Source organism: Aedes aegypti, chromosome 2, assembly GCF_002204515.2.
Source record: "Aedes aegypti strain LVP_AGWG chromosome 2, AaegL5.0 Primary Assembly, whole genome shotgun sequence".
Lineage (NCBI taxonomy): Eukaryota > Metazoa > Arthropoda > Insecta > Diptera > Culicidae > Aedes > Aedes aegypti.
In genome coordinates, this window is record NC_035108.1 from 262974185 (window position 1) to 263002136 (window position 27952).

Below are 27952 nucleotides of genomic sequence, written 5' to 3' on the forward strand. Positions count from 1 at the left end.
AACGTCAGTTCGATCAGTTTTCTTTTTGCTCACCCACCACTGGTCGTGTCGTCGTCAGGTGTATCTCTCGCTGGAAATATTATCGTACGATTTTTGAACCTAGTTTTCGGTGCCGTGTGCGTTTAAATCGGATCGATTTTCTCGGTGAAATTTACCGCCGCGTTGCGCTGTTCCTGCTGGCAAGTTGAATCCCACCCTTCATCATGTGGCAATGGCCAAATTCAGCGGAACATTCGATCTGAAAGAGCCTCCACCATGGCAAAACTGCTGCTACTGTAATGGTCCTCCTGCTACTTCTGCCAGTTCTACGTCGACGTCTTTTCCTGCTGCTGCTTCCACCTCCGTCGCGACGTCTTCAAATCCCCGTCAGCAGCCTCAGCTACAGATACAACAACAGAGTCAGCAGTTACTTTCTTTCAAATCGCCAGCCGATTTCGTAAGGTATGTATGTTCGAACACTATTTGAACAGTTTTAATTGATGTAAATTGCTTTCGCCTCCCAGTTATTTTGTGATAGCCGCAAAAGAAGCGGGCCTTATCTCTGTTTCCCGGTTGAGCATAATGCTGGGTGAACAAAATATGGACTGGTCTTGCGTTTAATGATTCGGAATCAGATAAATACAGAACACTGTCCAATTTGCATGTTTTCGCTCTAAACATGTAAATACCTAGATATTAATTGAAATCTGAAGTTAAATTCCTAACATATGCTCTCCTAAATTGCGTGTAGTTTCTGGTTTGACATCCAGCCTTTGACATTGAAATTTATATTAGCTTATTAGAAGAGCCGTTGTGTAGCCTTCTGGCGCCCTTGGCGAGCCTCTATATTAAATGCGCTCCTTAGTAAGAGCTTGCCTTAGTTTTTTGTGTGAAATACCTATATCAAAAGAGATTTTTTCTCAAATTCTCTGTCGACATGCCTTAAGACTACTGGGTTAGAATTTTAGAAACATTACACAATACAGACAAGGTGGCAGTTTTTTTTTATAGAGTTGAAGACTATTTCCATGCATTCCATGCTACTTTTAATTATTCAACAGGTTATTTTTATGCAATACTTTCAGGGACTCTTGTTGACATTACTCCAGAAATTTTTCTAGAGATTCTTTACCAATTCTCCCAGGACATCGTCCAGCAATTTTAAGGAGATGCTTAGAAAAAGTTCTCCATATTTGCTCCAGAACATCCAACGCAATTATATCTAATATTTTACTCAAAGATTTTATTGGGATATCGCAGGATTTGTTTTTGAGATTTGGCCACTATTTTTCCTTCCATATACTCCATTATTACTCTAGCAGATTTTCCGAAAAAAATGCACAGAAGTTCTTTCAAGCACATCTTTAAAGGTTAAAAATGATTTTCTGCTAAAAAGTTTATTTTTTATTTTTTTATAAGTACCATTCCAAACATTACATTCATTTCTTATATCTAGGTGTTCTGTGTTATTAGACAAAACTTTTATCCTAATTTGGTAGAACAAATTTAAGATTTTATTAACATTTTGTTAACAACATATTACATTTCATTTGCCGTAGCAGTTCAGATTTTTTACAGGTGAGTTGATTTCACCTGCTTATTGGTGATCTAACGCAAAGCTAAAATGCGTAGATGGCGCTCTTCTAGAGTAGGGATTAGTGCAACTTAATCAAAATTTCTAATGGTAACTTTGGAAGAAAAATCAGCACAATCATTTAACTGACAAGGGTTTAGCAATATACTGCCGTTATACGCATAATTGTCCCATGTTACTTTTTGTGCATTTTGACTTTTTGTCATCAAACAGTTTATATTTACGAATAGTTTTAGGAAACACTTATCATAAATTAACTTTGTTCGGAATATCAATGAAAAGCAAGCCAAGTCAATTTGTCCCATTGTTGAATTTCCACGCATAACTGTCCCACTACTGTATTTCTACGCATAACTGTCACACTATACAATTCGCAGCGCTAATCTTGAACAAAATATTCAGTTGTGAGTTTTGAATTAGCTGGTGTTTGTGAAAATCGTTTTGAACATCTTCTTACATTGACTTTACATCCCATGTGGAACACAACCCATTTTATGTGTTTGTATTATCGGGATGCATTCGTCATTCATGCGAGTTTGATGTCAAATTTGATTGAAATTTTCAATTTTATAATATTATTTCCCATCGGTTTTTCAAAGAATTTCAGTTGAATTTTCAGGGTCAATCACAATTTTTTTCAATTTTTTTGAACCGCCGTCATCGATTAGAAATTCACCGTAATTTTGGATTCATCACGAGGAATACTGAAATAATCCCACTTGAAGAATCAGTAATTACTTTAATTTTAAGTCCATGGCTTGCGACAAATCAACTTCATAATTTAGCAAACCAAGTCCAAATAAAAATAGTTCGACCATTTTTGGATGACTTGGCCATATGCTGGGTTGGTCCGAATACCGGTTCACTGGTGGAAGTGGCCATTATATTGGTAAATCTGAAACCTGGCTTGCTACATATCATTTTTCATGAATTTGCAAACTTGGCCACAAGTCGGATTGTTCTGAATTCCCGGTTTCCTGGGGTAAGTGGCCTCTAAACTGTCGGTTCTAAAACCTAGCTGGTAACATCAAACTTCATAAATTCACAAATCAAGGCTAAAGAAGGGTAATTCAAAGGTTCCTGGATGACTTGATAACATGCCAGGTTGTTTTGGATACCTTGTTCCCCAGAGGAAGTAGCCATTATATTAGCGGTCTTGAGACCTATCTTGCGACATATCAAACTTGATGAAGTCAAGACGAAGTCAAAGTCAAGTCAAAAGAAGAATAGGATGACCTGGCCACATACTGGGTTATTTCGCATAGTTGGCTCTTCGGTGCAAATTGCAAATATGTTGGTGGTTCTAAAAATTAATTTGCGATGTATCAAAAATATCATGATATGTATTGCAAACAAAGTCCAAAGAAATGTCAAATCGTGTGAAGATTTGTGTCGTGAATTTTGAGTTAAATATTTACTCGGCAGAATAACCTTGAATTCGCAGATGAGTTTCTGTCAAGCCTGCAGCTGGAAGAGTCGATTTAGGAATTAATTACATCTTATAAACTCTCTTACTTACTCATCCACTCTTTCTTTCACTAACTCAATACATTTTCTCACTATCACACATACAGAAAACTTTGCTTTCCATCCCAAATTTGGAAACTATAAAATCGTTTTTTTTTTCACTTCTCCACACGTGGCTCCGTATGGAACCCCACAGTTATGAATCAAATAGTGTGGAGTCCAACCTATAAAATTCAATAAAACGACATGGAAAACGTAAAATTGTAATTTAAAAGCAGGAGTTGGACTGTTTGAGTGTAATATTTACATAGGATTGCATAAAAATTAAAAATTGTATCGGTTTCTGAAAACCATATTATGGATCAATTTTCATATTATGGATCAAATTGTGACATATTACGGATCAGTGCGCAAAATCAACAGATTTTCATCTCAATGCATCTGTATTGCATGATTTGCGGAACAAAAATAACAGTGTTAGAACTGGAAACAAGGGAAAAATGCCATTTTTTTATACTGCATTGTAGTAACTGAGACATGTACTGTTTTCGCTCCACACCAAGTTTTCCACCCATTTTTGTCTGCTTGTCTTACTTGATGTTTTATTAGTTTTATCCTTAGTGCTATTGTCTGAAAATGTCGAATCCAGTTCTTGAAATGGCAGAAATCTACATTCTTTGGAAGTGATCCATAACCGTGGTAAACAATCATTTCCTGGTCCATGGTTAGAAGTGCTAATATTTGGTATTTAGAATCAACACTCTAGAAAAATGTTTTTGAAAGATGAGTTCATACTAAATTGAAGCGAACGAGCATGTTTTATGCAATAACATTTGAATTTTACCACCTGTAGGAGCTTATGAATGCTGACGGCACTTCTTACAGAAAACGACCATATAATGATAGCTGTGTGGTACCAACTGAAAGTTTGTCAAATACACCGTTATTTAGCGGTTGAATGTTGTGCTTAACATTACAAATGGTAGAAGACAAATAGTATAACATGAGAAAAATATGTTTTACGTCAACGTTTATGTTTTAAGCGAGTTATCCGATGTTGAACGCCAAAGTGATCCGTCACTGTGGGTGATCCGTAACTGTGTGGGCATGGTTACGATTTAATCGTGGCAATAGAAGATTGTAACGATTTTTTACTGAAATTATGAATTATTTTATTTGACATTTGTTCCAATGTTTCAATATTGGATATTCTATGTAACTCACTATACCAGGGCGGAAGCTTCAGAATCATTTTCAAAATTTTATTTTGAATTCTCTGCAGAGCTTTCTTCCTGGTATTACAACAGCTAGTCCATCAATTGGTACAGCATACAGCATGGCTGGCCTGAAAATTTGTTTGAATATCAAAAGCTTGTTCTTAAGACAAAGTTCTGATTTTCTATTAATAATGGGATAGAGACATTTTGTATATTTATTACATTTGGCTTGAATGGCTTCAATGTGATTTTTGAAAGTTAAATTCTTATCTAGCATGAGCCCTAGATATTTAACTTCATCTGACCAATTTATTGGAACTCCTCTCATCGTGACAACATGTCTACTTGAAGGTTTCAAATAAAGGGCTTTGAGTTTATGTGGGAATATTATTAGTTGAGTTTTGGAAACATTAGGAGAAATCTTTCATTTTTGATATATGTAGAAAATATATCCAAGTATGAAGAAAATATATCCAAACTTTTTGCAATCGACTACAGATGACACGCAAGCTTCTTTCTTTGGCGGAGAGGCCTGTGTCATCCGCAAACAAGGATTTTTGACATCCCTGAGGTAACTCAGGTAAGTCAGATGTGAGAATATTGTCCCAAAATGCTGCCTTGGGGAACACCAGCTCTTACAGGAAGTCATTCAGACCTGGATTTCTGATAATTAACCTGAAGGGTACGATTTGCCAAATACTTTGAATTATTCTAACAATTTATGTTGGAAAATTAAAGTTTTTTAATTTTACCCTCAAACCTTCATGCCAAACACTGTCGAATGCTTTTTCTATGTCTAGAAGAGCAAGACCAGTAGAATAGCCTTCAGATTTGTTGGAACGGATCAAATTTGTTACACGTAAAAGTTGATGAGTGGTCGAATGTCCATGGCGGAATCCGAACTGTTCATTGGCAAAAATTGAATTTTCGTTGATGTGGGCCATCATTCTGTTCAAAATGATCTTTTCAAAAAGTTTACTGATGGAGGAAAGCAAACTGATTAGACAATAGCTAGAAGCTTCTGCAGATTTTTTGTCTGGCTTTAAAATTGGTACAACCTTAGCATTTCTCCATTTGTCAGGAAAATATGCTAATTGAAAACTTTTGTTATATATCAACTAAGAATGATAAGCTACTTTCTGGATGTTTCTTGATGAGGATGTAGAAAATTCCATCATCGCCAAGAGCTTTCATATTTGTTATTTTTTTAATAATAGTTCTCACTTCTTCCAAATCAGTCTCCCAGGAATTTACGAAAACGTTCTCTTGATTGAGAATATTTTCGAAGCCCTGAGTAACTTGATTTTCAATTGGACTAGTAAGTCCTAAATTAAAATTATGCGCGCATAGCAAGAACTTGCTATGCAAATCAAACTGCTATGCAAATCAAACTGCATAGCAAGTTCTTGAGCTTTTTCGCAATTAGTTAGTAATAATTTGTTTTCCTCTTTCAATGCCGGTATTGACTTCTGAGGCTTTTTTTTTAATTTTAGATAATGTCCAAAAGGGCTTAGAGCCAGAGTCCAATTGAGAAATTTTATTTTCAAAATTTTTGTTTCTTAATTGTAAAAATCGTTTCTTGATTCAAGATCGCGGATGCGTTGAAATTGCCTTCTCCTCAAGTTTTTAAGACGGATCAAGAGTTTAAGATCATCGTCTATAATCACGGATTCAAATTTTACTTCACATTTTGGAATTGCAATGTTCCTGGCTTCAACAATGGAATTTGTTAAAGTTTCAAGAGCATTATCAATGTCGAGTTTTGTTTGTGAAGAAATGTTAATGTCCAGTTGACCCTCAGTTACCGACCCGATCGGATCGTTTTTTCATCGCTCTTGAAGCTTGTACTGTAGTTTTTTGCAATCCCATCGCATACAATGGAAAAGCCGAAGAGGATAAAAGTATATCCAAAAACGGCTGTCGCTCCATACATAGTGTATATTCGACGGGTAAAATGCCCGATCAATGTGTTTCATATCGCAGATTTTCTTAGCAGTACATATAAAACTGCCAGTGAAACGAAGCTTTTAAACGAACATAAAGTTCAGATTACTTTTGATAATAGAAAAGAAGCCAACCACTTCTTACAGTCTTCTTCATCGATACGCTCATCATTTGATCTATATGCACCAGCCCATCGCGTGGAGATCGACGGAGTTGTTTACAATAAAGATATAGACATAGCAGAAGTGAAACGCAAAGGGCTTGGCGTTTACAATGATAAAAATATTTCAGCAGTACCAGTACCTATACTAGACGTTAGCTGCCTCATCCAGAGCCCATCCGACGGCCGTGGAAACAAAGGCCTACCCGCTATACGTATTACGTTTGCCACAACTGTTTTACCGGACTACCTGAAAATTGGCACAGTGCTTCTACCAGTCCGCATTTTCTACCATAAGCCAATGCTATGTGTTCTCTGCAAACAATATGGACACACCGCGCAATATTGTTGCAACAGAATTTGTTGCTCGAAATGTGGAAGAGATCATCCAGATGAATCTTGCAGTCTTAACACAAACGTGTGTTTCAAGTGTAAAACGGAGCATGCCCTCCTCGGAGACTGTTTAGTTCTACAGAAAAAACATATAATGTTTCAAAACAAGCAACGGAGAACGCGAAAGATGATGTATGCCGATTTGAAGGATCAGTGTGCTCGTCGTTCTAAAAATTCACCGGAACTACAAGAGAACCACATCCATGAATCAACACCTACGCAGCAGTGCGTTCACAAAAAAGGAAACTCATCAAGTTCTACGAAAAAGCAACCGATTTGTTCAATATCCCAATTAGTTAGTTTGCTCTGCAATACGTTTATTCACGACTTAAAAATAAGAAGATTTATAATAGCTTTGACTCCAGCATTTGTTCAGTTTTGGAAAAATCAGATTGTTAAATTCCCTCCATTAGAACACTTCATTTCAGCAAACTAGAATGTAAGTTATTCTGTAAACATGAAAATCGGCCCCGTAAAACTACAGTATGGTGATTGGGCCTTAATAAATAAACGATTGGATAAAAAAAATAAAAAAAAATGTTAATGTCAAGATTAGAGTCAATATATGTTTCATATACATTCCAGCCGACTCGAAAATAATTGAAATAGGATTGAGAATCGCTTCATGGGATAAATGATCAGAATCAAAATCAGCGTGAGTGATCAGTTGGCTACAATGATGACTAGAGTCGGTTAAGACCAAATCAATCGTAGATGGGTTTCTAGAAGAGGAAAAACATGTAGGGCTATCACGGTATTGAATTAAGAAATATCCTGAAGAGCACTCATCAAATAAAATTCTACCGTTGGAATTACTTTGAGAATTATTCCATGACCGATGTTTGGCTTTAAAGTCATAAATGAAATTTTTTTTTGACTTATTACGAGTCAATTTTCGCAAGTCAGTTTAAAGCAAATTAACTTGCTGTCCAGAGCATTGAAAAGGTAAATAGGTAGCTCTGAAAGTATATATCAAGCTGTGTTTCAACAGAAACACCTAAAGTTTCAAAAACTTTGGTTTCAAATGACGAAAACAGTGTTGATGTTTTATACGCCTATGAATGATGATTGCAACTCCCCCACACGCCCCATCAAGTTGATCATTACGATAAACAAAAAAGTTAGGATCTTTTTTAAGTTTGGATCCAGGTTCATCCTATTTACCATTCAAAGAACGAGCATTCCAATTTAAAATATTTGAATAATAATTTGGATCTATTAGAAAACGTAATCCAATAACAATTTGATTAGTAAATTTTACACCAACTAGGACTGCTCAGTCATAGTGGTGGCTTTGAACATTGCATCAATCATTTGATTCAATTGTTCAGTTAGAAAAATAATATCAGAGGGACACATATCACTTGAAGTGGGTACAGTATGTGATAATTTTCCGTTAGAATTTTCGGTAGACGAAAAGGCGGAGTAGAAGTTTCCTTGGCGGCAGGGTTTTTTTTTCCATTTGATTTGAAACAATTAGAACGGTTACTCGCAGTATGAAAAGGGGGAGGAGTTCAAATTACCTGCTACGATATCGGCAAAGGATTTTCCTTGGCTAGATACATTCAAAGTGAGAAGATTCGTACGGCTGTCCGACGGAAAAAAAATAGTTTGTGAATGACTATGACCATAACCTTCCTGATTACTTGGACTGGGGAAAATCCAAGTGAATCATTTATTCCATTTTTGATCTCTTCAGGTGACTTATAGTCACTTGAGAGACCTTTCAAGACGACTTTGAACAAATGCTCAGTTTTGTCGTCACAAATAAAAAAGTTGTGCTTCTTCTCTTCGAGTTGTTTGAGAAGAAGTTCGCGATCTTTACGAGTTTCCAGAAAAACGCGACAGTCTTCTTTCTTTGCGATTTGGAAGGAGACCTTGAATCTTCTAATGGAGTTCAAGGTCTCCTGCCTAAATCACCTAAATTCGGAACAACTGACCACGATAGGCGGCACTCTTTGCTTCTTCACTTGAATCAAAGAGCTTGGGCTACAGACTGCTTCGATTTGTTGTTCGGAAAATTTGTCTAGAGCATCGAACTGTTGCTCATTTCGATTCCTTATCAACATTATCCTTTTCACCCTTGGAAGAAAGTTCTCATTCCGGAGAAACGTCCTTTCTTCCATTTTTGCCACGTTCAGTGACAGTTTAAAATTCCACTTTTTAGGAAGATAGTTGTGAATTCAGAGATTCACCCTTCCTTTTGTTTGTTGTTGATACTATGTTTAGTAAATAAACAAAAGAAGACGTGACCTTCGAGAGGTTTTTTCCCAAGTCGGTGTCCAAGAAGGATTACCACCGCTAGCTTTCGCCAACGGGTCCAACAAAAAATCGAAGGCACGGGTCCAAACAAGGATCGTTAAGGGATCAATAGTAGAAAAAAATAGTATTAATAGCACTGAAAAGTACCGTTTTAAATTTCAGCACTAAAAAGTACTGTTTTATTGCTTTAGGTAATTAAAAAAAAAACTTCCAAGGGCAGAGAGAATTCGTGTACGCACAGCACGGAGGTACGATGCGCACTGAGTTCTCGTCCATGATTTTCCATAGCTCGGTCGATACTGTCATATGTCGCCTTAAAATCGATGAAATGGTGATGCGTTAGGACCTGGTATTTACGACATTTTTAGTGGATTTGCCGTACAGTAACGATCTGGTCCGTTGTCGATCGGCCGTCAACGAAGGCGGCTTAATAACTTCCCACGAACTCATATACTACAGGTGACAGACGACGGAATATGATCTGGGATAATACTAGGCAGCATTTAGAATGGTGATCGCTCGAAAGTTCTCACAATCTAATTTGTCGCCTTTCTTGTAGATGGGGCATATTACCCCTTCCTTCCACTCCTCCGATAGCTGTTCTGTTTCCCAGATTGTGCCTATTAGCCGGTGCAGACAAATGACCAGCCTCACCGGGCCCATCTCTATGAGTTCAGCTCCGATACCATCCTTACCAGCAGCTTTATTGTTCTTGAGCTGGTGAATGGCATCCTTAACCTCCCTCAAAGTGGGGGTTGGTTGGTTTCCATCGCTTGCAGTACTGACGAAGGCATTTCCTCCGTTGTCTCGTCCTTCATTGCCTGTGCTCTCAGCGCCATTCAGGTGTTTGTCGAAGTGCTGCTTCCATCTTTCGATCACCTCACGCTCGTTCGTCAAAATGCTCCCATCCTTCTCGCTGCACATCTCGGCTCGTGGCACAAAGCCGTTGCGGGATGCGTGGAGCTTCTGATAGAACTTACGCGTTTCTTAAGACCGGCACAGTTGTTCCATCTCCTCGCACTCCGTCTCCTCCAGGCGGCGTTTTTTTTCTCCCGAAAGAAGCGGATCTGCTGTTGCCGTTTCCGTCGATAACTTTCCACGTTCTGCCGGGTCCCTTGCTGCAGAATGACCGCCCGCGCTGCATACTTCTCCTCCAGAATCTGCGTACATTCCTCGTCGAAACAATCGTTTCGTCGACTGCATTGGTGATGGCTGCTTTCACTGTTCTTCAGCAGTCTTCAAGAGGGGCTTCATCCAGCGCACCCTCTTCCGGCAATGGAGCCTCGAGGTGCTGCGCGTACGCAGTTGCGACATCCAGTTGCTTAAGCCGCTCTAGGTCATACCCGGCGGCCGTCGGTACCGTAAGTTGTTAACGACGGAGAGTTTTGGGCGCAGTTTAACCATCATCAGATAGTGGTCAGATTCGATGTTAGCGCCACGATAGGTCCTGACATAGATAATGTCGGAGAAGTGCCGTCCATCAATCAGAACGTGGTCGATTCTGTCTGCTGTGGTGATCTCCAGGTGTATCGGTATGGAAGGCTGTGCTGGAAATAGGTGCTACGAATGGCCATATTCTTGGAGGCGGCGAAATCAATTAGTCGTAGGCCGTTTTCGTTCGTCAGCCGGTGGGCGCTGAATTTTCCAATAGTCGGTCTGAATTCCTCCTCCTGGTCAACCTGAGCGGTTAGATCTCCTATGATAATTTTGACGTCGTTGCTTGGGCAGCTATCGTACTTACGTTCGAGCTGCGCGTAAAAAGCGTCTTTGTCATCATCAGTGCTTCCGGAGTGAGGGCTGTGCACGTTTATTATGCTGAAGTTGAAGAACCGGCCTTCGAGCCTCAACTTGCACATTCTCTCATTGATCGGCCACCACGCGATCACGCGCCTCTGCATATCACCCATCACTAAAAAAACTGATCTCAGCTCGTGTGTGTTGCCGCAGCTCTGGTAGATGGTATGGTTATCTCTAAACGTTCGCACCATTGATCCCTTCCAACACACTTCCTGCAACGCTACGAAGCCGAATCCGCGGTCATTCAGCACGTCGGCGAGTATGTGTGTGCTCCTTATGAAGTTGAGAGATTTACAGTTCCACGTACCGAGCTTCCAATCGCTAGTCCCTTTATGTCGCTGTAGTCTTCGCCGATTGTCCCGGTTCGTATTCTCTCGTTGATTATTCGTTGCTCGATTTTTTACGGCTGGCTTGCAGGGCCTGACACCAACCACCTAAATTTCCCGAGGACTATTCCCCCTAAATGTTCGGAGGGCCATAGTGCACAGTTTAACTTAGAGTCCTTCTCTGGCACTCGGACGACGATCAGCCGCCCCTGACATGGGGAACTGACGCTGTTGTGAGCCGTTCCTAACATGGAGTACAGACGCTCCAGGTTTGCAAAAGCAAACCCCCCCCCCCCTTCCCTGTCAGCATACGACCAAAGTTCCCACCGGGGGTTGGTTACCCGATCTTCCCCAAGGTTACTTGTACCCCGAGGTAGAGATAGGAGTTGCTGGGCAAGAGGCTAAGGACCACACAAAGGGGTATATTTTATTCCTTCAGGTACGCGAGGTACCAATGGTACGCCATGAACAGCCATTTACTAACCATCCCCATAAAAAACTTAAAATCCTTAAAATGTCGAATGTTACTCTCATGCGGTTATCGGCTGTAATCCCGGGATTTCCAGCCTTAGAAACATATCAAATGAAATGTCTGGTAGGGTTCTTTCAGGAAATAAACTCTTATTGTCAGGTCTGTTTTATGGCTTTCTTTTTTTTGGTTGCTGTTTGGTCTCCTGTTGTTTTGTTATCTGTTTAATCTACAGTTCTTATTTTCAAGACACTTAGTCACTATCAGCCCTGTAAATGTATATAATTTAAATTTTAAACTTTATGAATAATTAATAAATTTCTTCTTTTTTGCTTTATCTTTGTAGACACCTTCGCCAGCACCACTGTACTGTGGAAGGAGGGTCCTACGTGTGTCGTTATGGCTATAACGAGGTCTGTGCATCGCTTCCACTGGACGGAGTCAGTGATAGGGATTACGAAATGCACGTCAATCGCTGCCACGTGAACCAGCAACAGAAAGAGTCCCAGATCAAGTGGTCGGTATTCTCGGCGGCTCAGAACCTGCCAGCAGTGCTAAACGATCCCAGCCGTAGCAAGCAGACTCACTTCTTTACCAAAAAATGGGGCGATGCCTTTGTGGAGCATCAATCGATCGGAACGTCACCGCAGCTGCCCGACATCAAATGGGACCATTTTGATTTCTATCTGAAACGGATCGGTAAACGCTATCGGGTCCACAATCGAATAGCGAAAACTGCCCTTCCGAGTAGTACTAGTCAAGGCCAACAGCCGGTCGTGAGTGATCGTCTACCGAATGGGGCCATCGCCAATCTGAAAGACATTCCCGAGGTGTTTCTGAAGCACAACTTGGAACTGCACAGCCCGGCCTCGTTTGCGGCGGTCTTTCCCGGCATCGGGAACGATGGTGAACAAGCGAAACAGTCGAGCCGCTTACTGCAGGAAAAGCTTAGTCACTATTTGGATATAGTGGAGGTGCTGATAGCGAAGCAGGTCAGTTGCTATTCTGTTCTTTGCGTTACATACTTACACTCTTATCAGTTGGGTTTACTCACCTCAATACAATCCCGTTGACATACACTACCTGCCTAAAGTATGACGAACCGCCGAAAACTTTTGAATCACTACATCAGCATTAGTTTACCGGTGATGCTAAACTAATTAGGGAAAGTGTACCAGTTATGGACATAGTGGTTCCCTATTTGGCCATAAGCGAAATTCGGTATTCTTTTACATTTTTAATCTTTTTGAAGTTTTAACATCAAGATACATCCTATATCTTACTGCTAAAACACAAAAAAACTTTTCAAAATGTTGAGACATTCAAATTACCACGTATGGCGAAATAGGGAACCACTATGGCCATAACTGGTACACCTACCCTAGGTGTTGTAATATTTAAAATAGGTATTGCAATACTCTTCGATGCGATTCCATATTTTTGACGAGTAGTGTACAGTCGAATTTCGTTCGTTGCACTATGTTTAATTGCACTTCGTTTTAATTGGGCTCCCGTTAGGTGGGCTATAGCCCATCTAAAACGAAGACAATTGTCACTTTCTGACATTAAACGAATTTTGTCAATGCTGGTATCTCTGATTTTCTTTTGTTCTAGATAAATTGACAGCTCAAAACTCAGCCCGATTAGTGAAAGTCTTTCACTAGGTGGGCTACAGCTTTAGTGCAACGAGTGAAAGTTGACTGTACTATAAATTGATAATACGTTAATTATGTGTGACAACAATAACAACTTTTTCATTTAGCTTGAAAATTTACACCCACAATTGTTGGATGTGCTTTCGTGTGTAAAGTACCACAATTTTGAATCGTCAATAAATAGATCGAGAGTGCTCATGTCAATTGTTTATATGTACCGTGACCTGCTCTAATTCCGTGTGTTGCCTAATACCGTGTATTTGGGAATTATGTGGATTTCTAGCATATTATATTATTTATTTTTCCAAATTATTGTCACAAACGTTAGCACATTAAGTAGTATTTAGAAAGCCATGACAAACTTGAACTAAAGTTGCACACACAAACAAACAAAAAAAATGTTAGAGTGTAATCGCCTGGTGCCAACACACGGTATTAGGGCACGGTTGCTTATGTGTTCCAAACACCGTGTTTCAGTTATAATTCCAAAATGGCGAAGAGAAATATATATTTTATTTCCCGAATCAATCATGCAAACCTCAATACATTGTTTGATACAAAAGTTTTATTTTTGATGCACTTCGTTCGTTCAATTGAGAGATGTTTCAAAATGTAACCCGGCAGTCGGGGTCAGATGCACGGTATTTGGAACACTGATATGTTTAACAACATCAACTGTAACTATGGTTAAAAATTTTAAAATGGTTCAAATCATATTTTTTATGCAAAGTACATAAAACGGTCTACTATGTAAAACATGAAAGACATGAAAATAATCATTCGTTATTTTCATCTGATCGATCGAACCTTGAGTTTTTTTTAACCTCACGGTAATAGAGCATGTCACGGTACCTGGGTATTTACTTTCTATTTAACCAACCCGTAGGCTACGGGGATGACATACAAAATTCAAATTGCTTGTATTTGAGCATAATTTCCGTTTTTTTAATGAAATTTTGAAAATTGCTTCACTATTAGTTGTAGTTTCATAAGTGATGGGAAGGTATAGCTCCGGAGTATTGTGGACAAAGCTATTCCGGAACATCTTTGGGTCAGGTAGGGTAAAAATCACCTAAACTTCCTTTTAGAACTCATTTGGAAACGAAATGTTTTCATATAAAATGTAAACCGACTCGTTAGTTGTAATAAGTAACGAAGGTTCAGGATATTTTTAAAATTCATAATTAACCTAAAGTAAAACTAAGGCCTCCAGGATATTCTGGAATTTTGCCATAATCAACACAGGTTCATAAGTTATTTTTTAGCGATTTATGTCTACGTTTATTGGTTTACAGCACTCACTAAGCCTTAACAGACGTGTACACAAATTTTGACAAGAAATTGGATATTGGAAGTCATCCAAATCATCCTGAAATTCAGGTCCTTATGATCCTTATGGCTCAACGAGTGCACTGCTATGAATATTGATAAACTCAAGGTCTTCAGAACATATTGAAGTGGGGACGGACCTGGTGTAGTGGTTAGAACACACGCCTCTCACGCCGAGGACCTAGGATCGAATCCCATCCCCGAGATAGTCACTAAAAAAAATCAGTGACGACTTCCTTCGGAAGGGAAGTAAAGCCGTTGGTCCCGAGATGAACTAGCCTAGGGCTAAAAATCTCGTTAATCAAGATAGAAAAAAAAACATATTGAAGTTGTGGGCATCAATTTCTATACGCAAATTAACTTATTATTCAAGTAAAATGTTTTTAACATATCCATACTTGATCACAAATCTCCGTTATAGTTAGAAATAAATGTTTCCAAGCTTATTAATTGTATTATGAATTTTAAATTACTCTGATGACAATGTTATCGATATCTACTGGATCTACTGGTACTGTTTCGCACTTGTTTTAAACATCTAATATTCGTGTTTGATTGTTCATGCTTGTGTTATTGTTAACATACACTCAAAATAATCCACACGTCAAGGCTACGTTTTTTCCATCGCACTTTTCACGTAGCAGCTACGTGAATCATAGGTGGCACTGAATGAACTCACGAACTAATAAACTTTTTTCGATCCACCGGAGTTTCACGTAGCAGCTATCAGGGTTGTGCGTACCTTTTACGAAGCGTTTGGATTCTAACAAAAATCCAGTAAGTTTTACGGGAACTTTAGATAGGAAAGACATTTATTTCAGGTTCTTTTTTACTTTTCTAATACGTGTTTTTCAATTATTGGAAAGAAATTAAAATGAAACCAACAAGCAATTACAATTAACCATTTATTCAACCACAAAAAACACTAGCTACACATTAAACTGACGGATTCCGTCGGTCATCATGGTATCAATCCTGTTGCAACGCATTTGTAGACCACCGGATCCGCTTCCAACGTTGAGTCCGGTCAAGGGGGTGGTCACTCTACGCACTGTGCCTCGCGCAACTATGGCACATTTGGGCGCACTGACTGGCACACCTTACCAAAGTGAGTTGCTATAAAAATCACAGTGAACTGAAATTTTCGTCCCAGCAACCATTGAGTTTGCAGAGTTGTTTGTCATTTGTCAAACACGAATTTCGTAAAACTTTCGCGTTGGTATCGGGTTCACTTCTAAACACTATTTCCCCAATGGGTAAAACATGTTGGGGATCTTCGGATATATCATCGTCGCCGTGTGTTCAGAGGATTACAGTAATCCACATAGGTCATAATGCTTCGCGATGATTTCAACGTAATGTTCTCTCAACTCTTTACACCTCTCTCCCTTGCGCCATGATCCCGTATATAACCGTTGATGCTCCGTGTCACAGTTTCCATGTTGTCTTGGAATGCATATGGGCCTTTTTCTATACCTTCCTTACATATACTTGTCTTGGCGTTCTCGTTTATTTCCCCAGCGATAAGGCAACGTTCTTAAAAGATGTAGCATTTTTTAACCTCCCCATCGTGGCCCCTATTTCCTATACCTAATACATGGTTCGTCAAAAAAATCGTTTTATACCCACAAATTCTCCCTCCCCCTAAAATTCTATGTCATTTATGGACGGTCCCTGTAAGTAAAATGTATCCCGGAAAGTTACCGCTCCATGAAAAACAATGACCGGGAAGTAATGAAAAATTTGAAAGGCAAACCAGGAGAAAATTGAACATGTCTATGCTTGCTGAGACCGTTTTTCCATAATTTCAGTTCATTGTTTTTTATGGCATGTAGTATTATATAGCACGCTAGGCACACCTTGGCGCTTTGAAGGCACAACTGTGCCGAATGAAGTGCGTAGAGTGACCTCCCCCTTGAGTCCGGTGCATGGATTTGCACAAAAAATAGATCTTTGCTTGTCGACGATACTGTTTTTTGTCCGAAACGGGATACATTGCAGGTGATTCATCAAAGAGCGACTGCCGTTAAAAGTACTGCACTCTCCGCTCAGCTCTATTAGAAGAAATAAAAAACAAGTCAATGAAAAATTAAAGTTTATTTTATACGAAGTTTAACTACCATCATCTTCTAAATATAGTATGCGGTTTTGAAGGTTTTGGGCGATTTTTTTCCCAACGGCCGGCCATTTTTAAACTCACCATAACACAGAAACTAGAAGTTGAACTGTCAAAATTTCGTTCTTTTCACGTAAGAGTGATGTTCTCCAACAGCAAATGTTATTGAGAACTCATTCAATATATATCTACGTCTAGGTGATTGTTACCGTCGTTAGGTAAACTGGAGAAAAGTTCATTTGTTTGGAATCTACGTGATTTTCCACGTAGCCATAACGTGTGGATTATTTTGAGTGTAGATTTAAGATTATCATTGGGGCTCAATTAAGCCTGTTGATAAGTAAACAATAAAGAAATAAAGAAATAAATTACGGAAATAAAGAAACATCTTATATCGCAGAATCTCTAAGCAGTGATGGAAAGTGACGAACGTTTCTTCTGAACTGGAACAAATACAAAACCAAACGCTCCCGAGCGTCAGAGCGCTGGTTTACTCGCATCTGTCGGCTCCCGAGTAACTGAAGCTAAAAGTGATTCGAGAACCTGTTCGGTGCTGTTCAGAGTCATATTGTGCTTTTGGGAAAAATGCTGCTTCCTCTCCGAGATTTATGGTTTTCAAGGGCTTTCGACTACAAACTAGTAGTTTGCTGTCGATATGATGGTTATACAATTAATTTGTCTGTCAAAACCATAATAAATCACACCTTGCTCGGTTACTCGCGAGTATACGCTCCCGAGCTTGTTGCTACTTCTTTTGACATGTTCTCCCGAGCAGACGGGTGCGGACTTACTCACACCTAGCCAGTTCCCGAGGCTGTGTTGTTTGTTATGCGTTGGTATACATTCGTGAGCTGCTTCGTGATGCGAACTTTTCCAGCACTGTCTCTAAGAGCATCTTCAAAGTTTTGGACGTCTGATTCGGATGTTTCCTCTTCTTACAGGGTGACCAGCGCACCGGGAAATCGGGAAAACCGGGAAAAAGCCGGGAATTTCGAATCATCGGGAGAAAACCGGGAAATATACGGGAATTTCAATTAGTACCGGGAAAATTTTGCATACCAAGTAATGTTTTAACCAGCACGATCTATACCAGTGACTCCCAAACTTTTTCAACTTTCGCCCCCTTGAGGCCCCCTAATATGTGATTCACATACTTTAATTAAGCGCTGTACGCCAGAAAATTTCCTTGACTCGCATATCCATAGAATCATAATACAATAACTTTTATGTACATTTAAAAATATGTTCTTAAATATCGATAACCTACAGTTACTATGAATGATTTATTGGACTGTAATTTATGATATCGATTTTAACAATATCTTGCGTACAGGCTACTGAATCAGTCATTCCATCATCTGCCGTTTCTAAAATTACTGCAATAATTTTCAGAAATTGTGAATAATAAATGTTTGATGTTTCTGGGAACGCATTTTTATCCAATCCAAATACCCTGAAACATATATGAAAATCCAGAACGTTTTTCAACTCATTGTTCAATGCTATTTTTCTAACACCAAGAAAACTCGATTTTTTTCGGAAGTTCTGAAAGTTCAAATCTGACGCATCTCTGAAAATTCTTCAAATGTATTTTTAAAACACTTTTTAAAAATACATTTGAAGAAATTACGTATTTAGAATCGTTGGAACCCGATTTTTGTTTGCTAAATTTTTCAAAGTTTGTTTCTAAAATGATTTGTACCATAATAACTAATGAAAAAGAGTGCAACCGGAACATGGGCACATTAGATTTTTTTGTCCGTTCTAAAAACTCATGATATTAAAAAACCTGAATGCATCACACAATCATCAAGTGTTGTCTATCATCATTTGAAAATGATCTTGATTAGAGATATAACGGTTTAAGGTAAAATAGTCCTGGAAATAGTTAAGTTTGGAATTGATTAACCATCAGATATGTGTTCTCCAAAGGTTATGAGTAATTATTTTCAAATGCTCCCGTGTTAGCTTTTTAGCCCCCTTTCTAGATTTTTCGCCCCCCAAATTCTGTTTTACAAATTTTCGCCCACTTGAGCCTGAAAATCGCCCCAGTGGGGTGAATTCGCCCACTTTGGGAATCATTGATCTATACTTTAGTGGATTTTTTCTAAAGTTTTTGAATTCGAATCCCAAGTTAGTCAATAAAGCCAAGAACATATTCTTTATTTTTTATCAGAAATAATTGCCCTGAGAAAATGTTCTAGATTTGTGGGGATAAAACATAACAAAAATTATATGCCGATAACCATGGACCGAAATGTTGAACAATTGATATATTCATTTTTATGTCTACCAAACCTGTGACCGTTTAAAATTTAAACTATGATTCATTCAAAGATTGACTAGATCCCATAATATAAACAAGGGTCAATCTTTTTTTAGCACTGAACTTGTTCATAACAAATTTTACGATTACCTAAAATTACCGTCGTAAAATATCGTTTCATAGATCAAACTGATATTTAGCAGAATCAGTATAAGCCCAGAAAATTTGAATGCGTCTACCCCTAGTAGAAATGCTTTGGTTTAAACAAAAAACTCGTACTTAAAAGTCGTTTGAAATAGTAAAAAAAATCGCAATAATGTTTCTTAGCATATCATTAAACCGGGAATATTTTTGAAATATCGGGAAAAAACCGGGAGAAAACCGGGAATTTGAAATTGACTTTTCACTGGCCACCCTATCTTCTTACTAACGTTACGTCCCAATTGAGACAGAACCGGTTGAGGATCTCTTCGTTATGAAAATCATAGATAAATTGAATGATCCCAGAAAATAACTGTGAAAGAAAAGATCCCAGTAAATAACTGTGTGTTCTCATAAGAACAGGTTCAGCTGAGGAGCAGCTTCTGTCTCAATTGGGACGTAACGCCAGTAAGAAGAGGAAACATCCGAATCACACGTCCATTTATATTTGCATCGCTGTCGTCCATTTATGTTTGCATTGTGCAATCAAAGTAATATTTTCTTATAGAAATGTTTATATATGTGAATGTGTATATGACATTTTTTGGGGCGTTCCTTAGCCGTGTGGTTGAAGTCCGCGGCTACAAAACAAAGCCATGCTGAAGGTGTCTCTGTTCGATTCCCGAGCGGTCCAGGATCTTTTCGTAATTGAAATTTCTTTGACTTCCCTGGGCATAGAGCATAATCGTACCTACCACACGATATACCAATGCCAAAAATGGCAACTTTGGCCAAGAAAGCTCTCAGTTAATAACTGTGGAAGTGCTCATAATAACACTAAGCTGAGAAGCAGGCTCTGTCCCAGTGTGGACGTTAATGCCAAGAAGAAGAAGGAGATGACATTTTTTGTTATATTTCTTTTATATAAGGTACCGTGGGGCAAGTGGGTAATGGATTTCGCATAGTTGAGATTCTTCAAATCCTAGAGACTTTCAATTAAAACAAATAAGGTCGTCTATATTTTTCAACTTGACTCAAACCAGATATAAGCAGTATGCTGAAATTTATTTTTATGTAAAATTGAAGAAAAAAGTACAAAAAAAGTTTTTGTAATACGTCTCCTTACTTTTCACTTGCCCCACAAGTGGGGTAAGTGAAAAGTTTATCATTTTGAACAATAAATTCAAAAACTAACAGTTATATTCACGATTTCTATTTCCTTTAACATTTGTTAGGGCGTCCCAATAAACAATAACATAATTAACATGAAAAACAAAGAAAATTTTATTCTTGTTACTTGAATTTTCTTCTGCTCAGTTCTGTTTGTTGGAATGATTCGACAACATTATAACTGCAATATTTCCAATGTTAGTTCATGGGACAGCAATTGCATTTTTACTCTGTAGAATTTACACCGCTCGTTATTTGTTAAGAAAATCGTATATGACGTCGGATAACTCATCGGGAATAATCAAACGGAATCCTTCAATAAAGTGTTTAGAAACTTTTTTATGTGGATACACCTATCCATTTTTTGTTTTCAACTAGCTTTACATAGACATTCCACGAGATTTCCATGCGTTCTCTTATATTAGAACTTTTCAATCAACGTCTTCCTTTTAATCGGCTGTACGAAGTTAACATATAAATATTGTAATATTTAGCAACCTATTTTTTTAGAGAAGTTCAATGATTTGGCCATGATAATAGATTTTGACGCTTTGAGTATAGTATTTCTTGAATTATCAGCACCTTCTGTTGTTCTATGATAATGGCGAACCTTGTATATTTATAGCTACCTAAAGAGAAAACTTGAATTGAATCTCTAAAGAGAAACTTTTTCACTTGCCCCACGTGATTAAAAAATTGACGGCGTTTCAATTTAGTCATTTTTAGGTCTACGTCGAATGAATTCTAAAACTTTTTTTTATTGCATTTTAAAATATTAAAATAAGATTGCACGCCGCCAACTTTTTACGGAGTGATAGTTGACATGTTAACGATTTTTCACACTAGTATGCAATAATGGCTGAAAATTTTCAGAAATCTCTTACCTATCGTAATGTTCTCAATGGCTTCAAAGGTTTACGCAGGAGTTTAAAGCGTTAATTTACATATTGAGTTAAATATACCAATTATTTTTACTTACCCCATTTACCCACTTGCCCCGCGGTACCTTAATTGTGTTAATTCTAAAGAATCCCTTCTTTCCATCTTCTATGTGAACATTAGCACCTATAATGCAAATGATTAATAATCAAGAGTCAAGTCAAAAAATTATGCTGTAATAGATGACATCTTTAAAATTATGTTTCTACTACCTAGTGTGATAACCATCTTCTTAGCGTTATATTCCCACATCACTTTAATGAAGTGAGAACATTTTCTTTGCTTCTTCTGCAAACAATTTTCGATGATTTTCAATCAATTTTGATCAGCCGCATATGTAAGTTTTACCGAAAGCACTTTGAAAATATTTTAAATTCATCGTGTTTGAAGAGTAAAATTTGATAAAGTGTTCATTTTGAATACAAAAGTCAAGACCATATAAAACATAGCACAGTTTTCAGCATTTAGCATAGCTTGCATCTAGTTTCAAAATAATATTCCTGAGTTTATTGCATAGATCTCCTATAACTTATCTGATTCTCAAGTGTTCCACGTAATCATTGAAGAGTAAGTTCAAACGACAATTTTTGGATGGAAATATTTACATCTACAATTTCAATAACTATTGGAACACCCAGAATCCACAGAACAGCATAATATGAAAAAAGGTTTTTTCAAACAGCCTTTTCCTTCAGTCAGGAAATTAACCGTATAAGTATTAAGAATATCCTTTGATTCAAGGAAGGGGAAATGCATGACGGAAATATTAAGAGCAATAATGACATTAATCATTGAATTAGTTTGTCTCCAAAGAACAGCTTATTTATAAAGGAAGACAAATTTTCTGATTAATACATTAGCAGCACTAAGTTCAATAATTTTGCCGACAGTATAACTATAAAGAACAGCCCTCAATTTAAAGAAGGGATAAACTTCAATGAAAAATTTGCCAGTTATGAGCAGCAGGTCATATACAGCGTCGTTCTTATTCTTGACGCCCCAATACAAATTCTTGGCTTAGTGTTCTAGGAGCACTTCCACAGTTTTTAATCAAAAGTTTGCTTTGCCAAAGCAGCCATTCTGCATTCTTATTTGTACACGATACACGAGCACGAATGTACTTCATGGCCAAGGAAGTGAAAAAAAAACAAAAAGTTCCTGGATCGACTAGAAACCGAACTAAGATACCATCAACGTGGCTAATGAAGGCACTTTACAGCATTGTTATGCTGCTCATTTAAACAAGTTTTGTCCTAGAAACTGGTCTCAATGGATTACCAACTATGGGACGACAGCAAGGCAGTTGCATTTCAAAGGACACACTTTTGATCTTTTGAAGACCTTCACAGTTATAAAAAAAGTCAGCTAACTTTTTACATGATTTTAGTTTTCATTTCGGAAATTTTGCCTATCGTCCATTATGCCTTACGTCCATTATGCCAAACGTATCCAGCGTCCATTATGTTCTACGTCCATTATGCCAAACATCCATTATGCCTATCGTATTTGAAGCCTATCGTACTTATGCCTAAAGTATTAATGCCAGACGTCGTGCACCCAATCATTTTGACCAATAATAGTTCATTTTAATAAAAAAAACCGGAAAACTCAGTTGGATTTTTTTTTATTTTCCTCTGACACTACTTACTTTGAAAAATCATAACTCAAGAAAGAAGCATCGTAGAAACAAAGTTTTTTTTTATGAAAATGAAAGAAAATTTTCTCAGGAATAAAAAGAAATATCAACTGGAAAAAATTTTCCACAAAATTTTCCACCGTTGAGAAAATTCGTAAAGAAAAGCCGGAAAAACTATGCTACAACTCGTGGAAAATTTTCAAAAATTTTCTCAACGGTGGAAAATTTTGTGGAAAACTGTTTCCAGTTAATATTTTTTTTATTCCTGAGAAAATTTGCTTTCATTTTCATGAAAAAAACTTTGTTTCTACGATGCTTCTTTCTTGAGTTATGATGTCAGGGGAAAACAAAAAATTTCCAACCGAGTTTACCTGGACAATAGGCGACCCTTAATTTTTCTCATTTTTTTTTTATTCATATATTGATGAGAACTGCCTGTGGCCCAAACCCGTACGGAAATAAATAAAATCCCCTATATACACGCGGAGAATTGATAACTATTTAAAAAAAATAGTTATATCTTACAATTTGGTATCAAAAGACACATTTTTTTTACCACTTCATTTATTCAAGACTCAATCGCAAAAAGGGATTTTTTTTTATTATCGTACAAATTGGGCCGAAGGGTCTCAGATTTTCATGAAACTTTTTCCACAGGTAGGGCTCATGGATATATGAATAAAAAAAAATTGAGAAAAATTCAGGGTCGCCTATTTTTCCGGAAAACTCAGGTGGAATTTTTTTGTTTTCCCTTGACACTACCTACTTTGAAGAATCATAACTCAAGAACAAAGCATCGTAGAAACAAAGTTTTTATATAAAAATTTAAGCAAATTTTCTCAAAAATCCAAAAAAAATATGAACTGGAAAAAGTTTTCCACAAAATTTTCCACCGTTGGGAAAATTCGTAAAGAAAAGCCGGAAAAACTATGCCCGAACTCGTGGAAAATTTTCAAAAAAATATTTTCGAGAAGGTAATTTTATAAGCTTTAATCACTGAAATTTTTGGAATGCACTTTTTTTTCGTTTTTGAGTTATGGCCAATTTTGTGAAAAATGTCCAGATGTGCCATATAAGACTTTTCTTTGAAAAATCATAACTCAAGAACGAAACATTGTAGAAACAAAGTTTTTATATGAAAATTTAAGCAAATTTTCTCAGAAATCCAAAGTTTCTTTCTTAAAAATATTTTATTAAAAAAATTCCGCGAGTTCGGGCATAGATTTTTCAGCTTTTCTTTATGAATTTCCCCAACGGTGGAAAATTTTGTGGAAAACTTTTTCCAGTTCATATTTTTTTGGATTTCTGAGAAAATTTGCTAAAATTTTCATATAAAAACTTTGTTTCTACAATGTTTCGTTCTTGAGTTATGATTTTTCAAAGAAAAGTCTTATATGACACATCTGGACATTTTTCACAAAATTGGCCATAACTCAAAAACGAAAAAAAAGTGCATTCCAAAAATTTCAGTGATTAAGGCTTATAAAATTACCTTCTCGAAAATATTTTTTTGAAAATTTTCCACGAGTTCGGGCATAGTTTTTCCGGCTTTTCTTTACGAATTTTCCCAACGGTGGAAAATTTTGTGGAAAACTTTTTTCAGTTCATATTTTTTTTGGATTTTTGAGATAATTTGCTTAAATTTTTATATAAAAACTTTGTTTCTACGATGCTTCGTTCTTGAGTTATGATTTTTTAAAGTAAGTAGTGTCAAGGGAAAACAAAAAATTTCCACCTGAGTTTTCCGGAAAAATAGGCGACCCTGAATTTTTCTCAATTTTTTTTTATTCATATATCCATGAGCCCTGCCTGTGGAAAAAGTTTCATGAAAATCTGAGACCTTTCGGCCCAAACCCGTACGGTAATAAAAAAAAATCCCCAAAAGACACATTATCAAAAGCACTTCCGATATCTAATTGAGAAAATGCCCTTTTTTATCTATGTTTGTCTTGTAAGTTTTAAATTTAAAATAATAATTATACTTTTTTTACCACCGCAGGTTGCCGAAAAATCATCTGCATTCTTCCATGCAATGACCTCTCAGGACGCCATCATGGAACAGATGCGGGAGGCCACGACCCTCGTATCGAGACTTCGCTCCCGCCTTAAGCTGATCGACGATACCATCATCCGCGAGTCGCTGCAAATCATCAGTCTGGAGAGGGTCCGTTCCAACAATAACATCGTCCTGGAGCGCCTGAAGCTGATGTCTACGGTCCATCAGACCCAGCCGATGATTCAGTTGCTTTTGAGCACCCAGGACTACGTGGCAGCGCTGGATTTGATCAGCACGACGCAGGAAATTCTGAGTCAGGAACTGGTCGGGATACATTGCTTCCGGCACCTTCCATCGCAGCTAACGGAGATGGAACGGCTGATCGATAAAATGTTGACGACAGACTTCGAGCGATATTCGACGTCTGATTTGAACCGTCCCTTCGCGGGGGACAACGGGGTGGTCGAGAAGGTGTTGGATGAAGATAAGTTAATTTGTATTATTTCGGGGCTGTTGAGAAAGCGAAACTTAGATTTCATAGATACCTACAAACAGGAAGCGATTACAACTGTTCGGGCCATTGTGAAACAGATGGTGATCGAAGTCATCGCTTCCGGGGATGCGGAAGTGTGCTTAACCGGAGCAGGAGAGGAAGCGCAGAGTTTGTCCCTATCGGAATGGATCGTGCTGTTGGAAACGGCAACGGTGACATTGCTGAAGCTGCTGAGACGAGTACGATCCGTGCATGATGTAATGCAGCAGACGGCCGACGCAAGTGCTGGGAAAATAACGGATGACGTGAGTTTCATAGATACCGAAGCATTCCTCTGTATGGAAGACTACGAAGTGGTCAAGGCAAAGTTGGCCAATTTATTGCAAAGTGTTTGCAATTATTGTCACGAACGGTGCGCCAATTTGGTATCGAACCAGAGTCTGGAGAAAAGCTCCGTCAGCGCGGATCAGATAGCGAAGCTAACGGAAATAGTAGAACGTTTTAGCGATGGTTGTGAAGAAGTTTGTGGGATACAAAGTGTCCCACTGAAGTTGGCATTGCGAGCTCAAGGCACTAGATACGCCCAAAAGTTCCACGCGGAGCGGAAATCGAAAATGGCTTTGCTTCTGGACAGTGAACGATGGAAACAAGCTGAGGTTCCTGCGGAGTTCCAGAAGATGGTGGAAAGCATTTCCAAAGGAGTATTCGTGTGGAACAAAGGTCCTGAAGTGAATGGTACTCCAATTTCGTCGCCTGCCCCACAAGCCGTTCTGATGGTAGACGGACAACCGTTTGCATTGGTTGGGGCAGCTCTGCTTTTAGTGCAAATCGTAAGTGAATATTGTCGATGCGCTTCTCAATTACCCGTAATCGCTTCGCAATTGGCTCGTAACGTTATTGACCTCTTGAGGACATTTAACTCTCGTTCTTGCCAGCTAGTACTCGGAGCTGGCGCCTTACACGTGGCCGGTCTGAAAACAATTACCAGCGGTAACCTTGCCCTTGTGTCTCGCGCTCTTCAACTAGTCCTTTGGCTACTGCCACACGTCAAACGTCATTTCCAATCCCTAGAACCAAATGGAACCTCAACCGGCTCGACGACGATCCTTACTGGGTACGATTCCATCGAGAAGGATTTCGCTTCCCACATTAAGGAGATAGAGAATAAAGTGTTGGCCATCGTTTGCGATCTTGTCACCAATCAGATGGCCAACTGGGACGCACGTCCTCCAGTCCCATCACAGTCATTCCGTAACATTAGCCGGCAGTTTGTGAAACTGCACGAAGCGATTGCGCCAATTTTGCCCCAGAAACAGGTAGCTACCATCTACCGGGTGGTACACAAGAACTTCAAGGACAAACTCCGGGAACAGCTGCTGCGGAACAACATCACCAACAATGGAGGTCCCCAGCACGGAACCGTCGTGTCCGAGTTGACCTTCTACATGGAAACACTGCGAACGTTGAGGGCGATGCCGGCGGAAGAACTGCGCGATGAAACGTTGGATGATATTTGGTTGAAGTAGAAATGTGCACGTGGGACTTGATTTTCTTTTGGGGGATAAATTTTGTGTTTTGGTCAGTTTAGCTATGTTTCCGCTCCATAGAAGTACCTCATCATAGATTTTTTAAAAATCTTCATTTTACAAAGTATTGCTTTTTAGACTAGAGGTCCGCTTCTGATGATGATTATATTTTATGTTTAAATGTGTTGTAGGCGTTAAATGGGTTGCAAGTCTATTTCGATTCAAAAAATGTTGATTATGTTTTACAATGCCTTTAAAAAATGAAAAAAAAAACATTTATTTTTCGATTATCTGTTTTTAAACTGGAATGCAATTTGTTCGTGTACTTTTTTTTTTTAAATTTTAAATTGGGTCCAAAAAAATATTGAAACGATGTCCTATTAATCAAGTTATCAAAACAAGTGGCTGTCTTATTGAGCTTATTTGCATTTTCTTGTTGTTTTTCGTTCGCATAGTAATTACGAGCATTTTTCAACTTAGTCAATCTATTGCCATTGAATCCTTTGTTAAATATTATGTTTCTTTTATATTTTGGTCAAGTCCACGAAAACACATCTTTGTCATGGAAAGTATAACTTTTGTCGATAACTTTACTACAACTAGCACGTTGTATGGATAGCTTAGATAAACAATTTATAGAAAATCAGCAAATTTCAAATGAATATATAACTTGTATAAAGATAAAAAAACAACAATTTTATTTAGTGTACTAAGCAATCCGAACACCTAAAACTGCGATCTCCTTAAAGCTTCTACAAATGTCTCGCGAATCGCTATAACTAAAAGTTCGCAAATTCAAATATCTTGGATATGAAAATAAAACTTCAATTACCGTGACATGCTCTATTACCGTGAGGTTGAAAAAACTTAAGTTTCAATCGATCAGATAAAAATAACGTATGATTATTTTCAAGTCTTTCATGTTTTATATAGTAGACCGTTTTATATACATTCCATAAAAAATATGATTTGAACCATTTTGAAAATTTTAACCATAGTTACAGTTGATGTTGTTAAACATACCAGTGTTCCGAATACCGTGCATCTGACCCCGACTGCCGGGTCATATTTTAAAAC

At 38.0% G+C, this 27952-nt stretch overlaps 1 protein-coding gene across 1 annotated transcript; it reads left to right on the forward strand.

Annotated features, from left to right (window-relative positions):
• LOC5570928 (vacuolar protein sorting-associated protein 54) lies at positions 1–27498 on the forward strand. Its single transcript, XM_021844961.1, has 3 exons — positions 1–441; positions 11955–12600; positions 24860–27498. Exons 1-3 carry the CDS (start codon positions 212–214, stop codon positions 26873–26875), a joined length of 2892 nt encoding a protein of 963 aa, XP_021700653.1. The 5' UTR covers positions 1–211; the 3' UTR covers positions 26876–27498.
• Positions 27499–27952: the final 454 nt, after the last annotated feature.